Raw genomic sequence first — 9,962 nt, 5'->3', positions numbered from 1 at the left:
TGGTAATATGTTTTCTAAAATGCTGTTTTTTTATGCCATTTTAAGTTTAATTCTTTTAGATTTTAACATTTCTAACTTTCAACTTTTAAAAAAAAATATGATTATACTTTATGTATTTTTTGACTGACATTTTATGGGTTTTATTTAAAAAAAAATAAAATAATAATAATTATTTTTATTTTTGTGCCTTAGTAATTTAAATAATGGACCATTGTGGAGTTTAAAAAGTGGAATGCCTGAAATAAATTCATATGAGAATTTGGGTGAACTAAAGTAATAAAAATCTAGTCGAAAAACATGAGTGGAATGAAGTGTCGTGGTCACATGAGATATTTTCATGCAATTAAAGATACTATTCAATTACATTAGTTGAAACTTGTGTGCGTAATATTTTTAGATATTAATTATTAGAGAATTTCAGCCTCTGTGACTCAAAACAGCCCAATACAGCAGTAATATAAAACAAATGAATGGAGGAATATAATCAAACAAACACATCTTTAGGAACTCCTTAAAATAAACATTTTCAGTAGTGCCTGAAAGTAAAAAATACCAGAGATTTAGGGTTGGGACCAGGTCCTAATGGGTTATATCTCCAACAATTATGTTAGTTTAAAAGGATCTTCTGGAAAAAAAAAAAAAAAAAAGGGCAGATGTGTAATTGTTCTCCTTCAATCACTTTAATTCACTGAAATGGAAATTTAGAAAGCATGCATGACTCAGTCTGTTTCTCTCAACCATCAGCACCACTTCGTTTGGCACAAACACACAACATTGACATTGTGATGTATTGATGAATGACTTCCTATATTTGGAAAATCTATAGACTGATACAAAAACACTCTAAAAATAGAATAAAGACTCAACCACAAATAGAGGCTGGACCTAAATCACACTGTACACACCCTCCAACTGGAAAAACCTTTGCTATTGGAGCTGTTTTCACCCTCACCCATTTCATGTGGGTAATTGCATGACTGATGCAGCTGAGCAATATTTACAGGTTTACATCTCAAAATTGTGGATATGTTGTCAAGTTGGAAAAATGACATTCAGAGGCTGTTCTAAGTTTTGTCGGAAGAAACTTTCATGTATTCAGGTAGGTAACACAGATTACCAATAGAAGTATAGTTGAGGTGAAGGTTGCACAGATTCAAGAATTATCAGTTAATGGTATGGATTGCAACACAACTGGTACAGAGAAAGCTGTGTCAGGTATAGGACTAATCCAAGGTTTGAAAGGCGTGTTTTTCTTATCTGCAAAACAGAAGAGTTCCTGATATTTGAAAGCAGTACACACCACCCACCTTCTTCTCTGACCAGACCCCCCTCACCTTACCCTAGTGTCTGTGTGAAGTTTGCTATTCTAAAGCTGAGGCCCAGGTGAGCAACACATGGACTCTCTACGCCTTCCACAGGTGAGAAAAAGTGGCTTCAATCAAACTTTAATGTTTCATTAATATGGAGAAAACTTCAACTCTGATTAAACCTTTCATTTACCAAACAAATATTACCATGTGCCTTGGCTCTTTAAACCTTTTAAATAACCTGTAAAATTATAATCACACAAAGAAACTGGCACTTCTAATTCCTTACTGTAATTTTGTAAAATTAAATAAAAATATTAAAATAATAGAATATGTTATTGTATGTTTGAAATCTACTAATCATGGTAGGGTTTGGATAATCTGAAATAAGTTTCATTTCAAGAGAGAATAACAAATAAATCAAGAATCTAGACAAAATCTTCACGTGTAGCACAATGACATTACTGTAGTTTTAAGACAAAAAAGAGCAACATTGAAGACAGTTTTCCTGTGACAACAGTTGAACTTGGTGTAGAATGGTACAGTAATACAGTTTAAGAAACTCTATACAGGAGGAGATGAACAAAGAAAATACATCCGTGAAGCTGATGCTCAACTGTTACTTTCAGCTTTTATTCTTTGCCATAGCGTAGCATGAATGGAATTTTACTGTAGTCACACCATGTGACACAGATCAATAAGGTGGTGGATGAGTGTGTCTGTGTGGGCAGTCAGACTGTTGGATTTCCCTTTTTTTCCAGTTCGGAAACAATGTTTAACTAGTGAACAGAATATTAACTCAAGTGCAATAAACAAGAACACATCTAACTTATCTATATTAATGCTCACTCTATAAATAAGTATAAGTTAGTGTTAAACCATGAAAGGCCAAGTATGAGTGTTATATAGCCTATAGTAAATCACTGAAGAGATGCAAAATGATAAGATTAAAGAAAATTTACAAACACCTTTTTTTTTTACATGAAATAAAAAAAAAACCTGTATAATAATTTCTTCTCCTTTTTTATGATCTTTAAAATAAAAATGAATATGTTTTGTTTCTTAAAAGATTACAAACTGGAAAAAAAAAAATTACAAACTTAAAATAATACCAGCCCAAGATTTAAAAAAAAGAAGCTTTTGTTAAAGAAACACAAAACAAAATCACAGTTAAAAAATGTTCATTTAATACACAAAATCAAGTATATTTTGATGGAATCAGCTTCAAGTACATTTATTTAAATTGCGATGAAAGGTAGATCTGGATCTGATCTAGATGAAACTTGGTTGGGTAATTGAGGAACAAACTCGACATAACTGAGTCAAATTTTATAAAGATCAGTCAATTGAAAAACGAGATATTAATTTTTAAAACTTTTCAATCTGATCCAGAATCAATATATTGATCCCTATCCCCACCAAGATTTAATGGAATCTTCCATTGCGTAAGGTTTAAGTTTGGTTAAAATGATGTAAAGATTTGTTAAGTATGGTTTGGATGTAATCCTGCTAACAGACAACAAACAACAAATGTCGGTAAAAGTATTACCTCCGTGGGGAAGAATTCACTCAATTATTAGAAAGCAAATTGATGTAAATATAATATTAGAGTCATAATCGTGCAAGCTATATAATCAGGATTTGAATGCAGCCGATTTAGGACACTAATAGTATGTATGACTCAGGCAATCGTGCTATGATGTTGGTGAATTCATTTCTCATCTCTTTCCTTTAGACAATGGATCACAAAAACAAAGAAGCTCATGGAGGTATGTTATAGTAAAATGTTTTAAACTAATGCCTGTTCTAAAGTGAAAATAACTTTCATGCAGTTTCAGAGTCCAAAGCGAGTCCTGCTCATTCCATGATGGCTTTGGTTGATGATGTGCAGGAGGAAGTTGACCCTTGGGAAATGCCAGAACTGAAGGACACTGGGGTCCCTTGGTCAGGTAAAGATAAGCATGTTTTAATGAATTTTAGAGCGTAATGGATGACCCCTCGAACACACAGCAAGACTTACATGACATTACTGGACATACAGTCATGTATTCCATATGCTACGTAACATTATGTAAATATTTTGTCCCCATTAAACATCAATTGACCTTTACAACGTGTCATTTAAAGCCTTCAGTTGGTTTTTTAAACCATAAAACACGACATTAACTGAACATTTACATCTAGCGCTCATAACATCTCAGCAATTAATCAATCCTTAATCTTTATTTATGACCCTCATAAATATTAGTGATGCTGATTAGCAGACTGCTGAGCTGATATATTGCTAACACGGTGTCAAACTGTGACAAAACGAAGGCAAAGCTCACTGGATTCCAGAGGTGAAAGTAACGGATTACAAGTACTCACTTTACTGTAATGGAGTTGCTTTTATGGGTACTTTATTTTATATATATATATATACACAGTATATATATTAGGGATGTAACGATTCACTCAACTCCCGATACGATTCACGATACTGGGTTCACGATACGATTCTCTCACGATTTATTTTACAAAATGGGACTGTAGACAAATTTTTTTTTTGGGAAAAAAACTAGAAAATACGTTACTATTTTCCTTTTATTTTTCATTGTCAAAAGAATTCCTTGATAAACTATTCAAAACAATGCAATTTAACTAAAAATAAATCTTGAATGAAATAAATAAAGGAATAATACAAATGAAAATGATGCCTATTAATTTAAATTCTGGTTCTATAATAAACAATGCAAAACTGCATAATAGTTCTTTTTCTTTTAAAAGTGCAACTGAAAATGTATTTTGTGCCTTAACAATTGGACTTTAAAAAAAAAAAAAACCGTCATTGCACTGATTTACGTCATATTTGTTGGGACCAGCAGAGGGCGCTGGTAACACAGTGGTCGGTTGGCATGCAGATATCTTGCAGTGAAGAAGAGAAGCTATGCTAGCAGACAGAGCTAATAGAAAAACGTGACTTTTACAGATATTCAAGTAATATTACAGATATTCTTTCGGTGCTAAAGGGGTAATGAATCATTTATTAACATATTTAAGAGTAGAAGGCAGCCAGAAAGAAAGTATTAGTAGACTCCCCCCGCCGCCTACACTTGTGGATAAAAAAAGTACTGCGATTCAATTTTCAGAAAATCGATATCAACCGTGATACCTATGAATCGATTTTTAACTGCCTTACGATTAATCGTTACATCACTAATATATATATATATATATATATATATATATATATATAAATTTTACTTGTACTTAAGTGGGTTTTTAGAGATGTAAAGTTACTTATTACATTTCTACACCCAATCGTTCCTGAGTAAATTATTATTTTTGTTGTTTCAAAATGATCAACGGACATTGTGAAACTACAAAAAATTAAATGACCATAAGAACAATCAAATGCATCACATCATAAGCCGACCAACCAGATTAAACGTAATGGATGGTGCCAAAACAGCATTGAATGCCGGTTATTTTCTCAAAACATTTATTTTCTTATTTATCTATTATTATTATTTGTAATTATTATTTATATATTATTATTTATTAGTTATTTCAGCCTGATATTTATTTATTTTTGAATTCATTTGCTGTATGCACGGGAAACATGGCAATATTTATTACCGAACCGGGGGCGTGAAAGTAACTAGTATCTTTTACTTTGAGTATTATTTAATCGAGCTACTTTTTACTTGTACTTCAGTATTTCATTTACTTACTTGAGTGCAATTTCTATCAAGTAACAATACTTCTATTTAAGGAGGAAATATCAGTACTCTTTACACCTCTGCTGGATTCAAGCCATCTATATACTGTAATTCTCTCCACTGGCTAGAATTGCACAGACCTGTATTTGATCACTGTTATCTGTCTGTTCTTTTTCAGCTCTGGATATCAAAGGGAAGCTGCTGAGAGTGATGATATCTGTGGGGAAGCTAATTCTGTTGCTGGGTTTTCTCTACATGTTTATCTGTTCACTTGATATTCTTAGCTCAGCTTTCCAGCTTGTTGGAGGTAAAGTTCCCATTCATTAGTTTTCAATACAATTGGTTTTTGGAATTTGACACTGAACATCTGACCTGGATTTGCATATATTTAGTATTAGCACTAAAACCACACTCTGGATGATTTTTTTTTGTTGTTGTAAGAACGCAAATCACATTTATTCACTTACTGCAGGTAAAGCAGCTGGAAACATCTTCCAGGATAACAACGTTTTGTCAAACCCTTTGGCTGGACTGGTTATTGGTGTCCTGGTCACCCTGCTGGTGCAGAGCTCATCTACGTCCTCCTCTATCGTGGTCAGCATGGTCTCCTCTGGAAGTGAGACACACACACACACACACACACACACACACACACACACACACACACACTGATAATAGTGAAGTTTACAAATGCACTGTTAGACCATCCTTTTCAAATTTTTTTGTGTTAACAGACCTTTCTCATGACAATATGTAGTTAAACGGAAAATCCCAACACTTTTAACACTCATTAGATCTCATTCTTATTGATATACACGTTATTTATTTTAACTGATGAAGTCTTATGTCTTCTAAACCATTTTTTTTAAAATTATCATATATATATATATATTGTAAATCTTTGTAGTGTAATGTAAGTCTTTAAAATGTTTTAAAAACATCTTATACATCTTACAAGTGCTAATAACTGTTAATTTACTACATTATAAATGCTGAGAATATGTGCTTATTAAGCATTAATTAGCGGTTATTACAGTACCTTTAAAACACTTCTATAGTCTATTATTGTTTTTAAAAAGCATTTTATACCATCATATAAGAACAAAGTATACAAGGAGGAAATTTGATGGTTAAGCATTTTCTATGTGCTTTGACAGTTTTAACAGTTCAAGTGGCTGTACCTATCATCATGGGCACCAACATCGGCACCTCCGTCACTAACACTCTGGTTGCCATGACACAAGCTGGTGACCGCAGCACATTCCGCAGGTAACGAAGTTTGTGTCGAAAAAATGTAGCAAATCAGCTTTTTTTTGTAATATTAGCTGCAGAAGCCCTATGATTATTTCTCTCTTTTGGTTTTGATGAACAAATCTTACAAATAGTGGTCTGATATTAGAAACAAATACACAGATTTTTAATGAGTAAATCTTGTATTGTGATGATTGTTGTGTTTTAGCTTCTATTCTCCACTTATCTTCATCAGGGCTTTTGCTGGGGCAACCGTGCATGACTTCTTTAACTGGCTCTCTGTGCTGGTGTTGTTGCCCCTGGAGGTCATCACTGGATATTTATACGTGGTGACCAAGCTCATCATCGACTCCTTCAAAATCGAGAGTGGAGAAGCTCCGGAGCTGTTAAACGTGATCACAGATATTGTCACAGAGTCCATCATACAGGTACATGTTTGTGGCAGTGGAGGACATGCTCCAGAAAATAACAAGAAAAAACTGCAACATTATTATTTTTCTCTAAATTTAGAGACATGGTGTTAATTGCCTTAAGATGTATTAGTTTGGTTGATATAGAGGTTTGAAATGTAAGTAGTGAGATAAAATACACTTACATAAGTGTGTTATCTTGTTCATGATTTGTCTCTTTGTCTCTGATTCAGCTCGATGAGTCAGTCATTAGTGGGATTGCTACTGGAGATGCAGAAGCCAGCAATAAGAGTCTCATCAAGATATGGTGCAAAACCTTCACCAACTCAGTAAGACCACGACTCGTTCCACCACAAGGAGATATGTTATTTTAATCTAAAAGAAAGATTAAAATAAATGTTCTCAATGTGCTTCAGACCTTAATGAATGTTACAGTTCCTGGGCCAGAGAACTGCACTTCTCCGTCTCTCTGCTGGGTTGATGGCAACTACACCTTCACGATGAAGAACATTTCAAACACATACAATGTTCAGAAATGTAAGACTGGTTGCTTACGGAGATGAACAAGAGCAGTGTCCATTGGCACGAGATAAACAAACCCCTGCTTGTGGTTGTGTTATTGTGAGTGTGTTTCTGTTTGACCTCAGGTAAACATATCTTTGTGAACGTGAACCTGTCAGATCTGGCGGTTGGTCTGATCCTGCTGGTTCTCTCTCTGCTGGTGCTCTGCTCGTGCCTCATCCTCATTGTCAAGCTGCTCAACTCCATGCTGAAAGGACAGGTGGCTACGGTCATCAAGAAAATCATAAACACTGGTGAGAGGCACTGCCTAGTTTATGTTCAGTCAACTGAGTGGGATGTATTAGTTGGTTATCATATATGTCCAGAGGTGAGCAAAGTACTCGCCTTTATTACTTGAGTCAAGGTATGGATAATACTTGTCAAAAACTAGTTTAATACAAGTAAAAGTCAAAATAGTGTTGAAGGGAAGGTACTGAAGTATTTACATAAAAATGACTTAAGTATTAAAAGTAATTAAAAAATATCCAACATGATTTTCCTCATCATAACTGCAAATAAGTCAACACTGATGCACAAACTGTTATATGTTTTGTATAGTACTGCATCACAACTGAATAACGCGGCGCAGTGTTTCATTAACTACCATAATATTTAGGTTTGCCTTTAATAAAAACCACATCAAGCCAACAAACACAGCTGTTCAATAAGCTCAACATCTCAAAAAATAAGGTAGTCGGAGTTAACCAACACCATTAGTACAAAGAAGATACATGTTACATGTAGTAACATTTTAACATCATCAGAACAAATAAAATGCATTGGTTGGTCTTTTGTTTAGCTATCCAAACTTTATATTGCCAGCATTACATTGCTGCTTTTGGTTTCAAAAACCTTGAATGTGGTCCTCAAATACGGACATGGAAGCTCAGAACGAGTACCTTCATCCTCCTCATGGTCAATCTCTGCTGAAGCAATTGTTCAAAACGACACCACTAATAGTCTAGACATGACCTTCCTCGCTCTGATTTGCTTTTGCATTGACGAGCATGTCGTATTATACATAAAAGGTGTGTTGGAACTGGGACAACCAGTATGAGGATCTTTTTAGAATGAGAACTGAAGTAATGGAGAAAAAACTAAGTTTAATTTGTAAATAGGGCATTTATAGAAATGTAGTGGAGGGAAAGTACAATATCTGTCTTTGAAATGCAGTAAAGTGAAAGTAAGAAGTAACCCCCAAAAATAGATACTCAAAAAATATTAAGTACAGTACTTGAGTAAACTTACTTTGTGACTGTTAACCAATGCACATGTATGTGTGTGCAGATTTCCCATTTCCATTTGGCTGGGTGACAGGCTACATTGCTATCCTCGCTGGAGCAGGAATGACCTTCATAGTACAGAGCAGTTCAGTGTTCACTTCTGCCATCACACCACTTGTTGGTAAGTCCATCTACCCTTCCATCCATCCATCCATTCATCCATCCATCCATCCATCATTTCAAAGTGTCTCATTCTTCATTTCTTTCTTGGTTGTTTAATAGGGATTGGTGTCATCAGCATAGAGAGAGCGTATCCATTGTCTCTGGGTTCAAATATAGGCACCACAACCACAGCAATCCTTGCAGCCATGGCTGGCCCTGGAGACACATTGACCAATAGTCTGCAGGTTAGTCTTCCACACAAACATGCTGATGGCCATGATGTGTGGCTTGTATTTTAGGTCTACAAAGCCAACATTTTGAGATGGTTGAAGAGCAGTTCATTTGATGAAGATACGATTGTAAAGGATGTTTTTAACTTGCTGGTCTTTTGTGAAGAAACACCATATAATGCATTTATGGTAATCCCTGTTACAGATTGCTCTGGTTCACTTCTTGTTCAACATCTCTGGCATTGTTCTGTGGTATCCAATCCCCTTCACCCGTATCCCAATCCGGCTTGCCAAAAGCCTCGGGGACATCACTGCTTCCTACCGCTGGTTTGCTGCTGTCTACATCATCAACTGCTTCTTTGTCCTTCCATTGCTTGTATTTAGCCTGTCATTGGCTGGATGGCAGGTACTGGTAGGTGTGGGTGCACCTCTGCTCATCATGCTTGTCCTAATCATTGTGGTCAACGTGCTGCAGAAACGGAAACCAGGTTGTCTGCCAGGAGTACTGAGATCATGGGACTTCCTCCCTCTCTGGGCCCACTCTCTGGCACCCTGGGACAAAGTGGTCAGTGCATGTACAGCCAAATGCTGCTGCTGCTGCAAATGCTGCCAAGGAACATCTGATAACCAAATAGACAAAACAAAAGAGTCCCTGGAAAAGAACGAAAAGACTCTCTCAGCAGTGTATGACAACCCAGTAATGAGTGCAGAGAAAGAAGTGGAAGACGAGATAAAGATAGAGCTAAGTATTGTGAAACTGAGCCGCCTCTGAGAATTTCTATTTCGGGATGTATGTAAGAAGGCCATGTCTGTGTATTACAGAGCAACATGTTGGTCAAAACACAAACAATGCATCTTTAAATATATTTATGTTCTGTTTTGGTAGATTCGTTTGGTTGTGTTGTAAGTTATGTATAAAACACTTTTGACTGTCAGCCTTAACACGCAGGAACCCACATCCCTTTTGTCCTTCAAACAACAGACCTATGAAACCATATGCTGTGGAACAAAAGCAATAACACCCAATAGCAACCCCAAGTGTATATTGGTATTTTGTCAAAAAAAAAAACAATTGCTTTACTTCCTAACATTTTAAAACAAGGTTAGTTTGCCCAGC

At 35.5% G+C, this 9,962-nt stretch overlaps 1 protein-coding gene across 1 annotated transcript; it reads left to right on the top strand.

Moving 5' to 3' along the window:
* The first annotated feature begins 3,045 nt into the window (after positions 1-3,045).
* Positions 3,046-9,617, top strand: slc34a2a (solute carrier family 34 member 2a). The gene is made up of 12 exons (XM_028438817.1): positions 3,046-3,076; positions 3,140-3,256; positions 5,187-5,315; positions 5,481-5,624; positions 6,166-6,277; positions 6,495-6,687; positions 6,903-6,998; positions 7,086-7,206; positions 7,317-7,484; positions 8,518-8,634; positions 8,736-8,860; positions 9,051-9,617. The coding sequence occupies exons 1-12, from the start codon at positions 3,046-3,048 to the stop codon at positions 9,615-9,617; spliced, it is 1,920 nt and encodes a 639-aa protein (XP_028294618.1).
* Positions 9,618-9,962: the final 345 nt, after the last annotated feature.

This window comes from Gouania willdenowi, chromosome 1, assembly GCF_900634775.1.
Source record: "Gouania willdenowi chromosome 1, fGouWil2.1, whole genome shotgun sequence".
In the NCBI taxonomy this organism is placed as follows: domain Eukaryota; kingdom Metazoa; phylum Chordata; class Actinopteri; order Blenniiformes; family Gobiesocidae; genus Gouania; species Gouania willdenowi.
The sequence above is the reverse complement of the archived record's forward strand: the minus strand, read 5'-3'. Positions and strand labels throughout refer to the sequence as shown.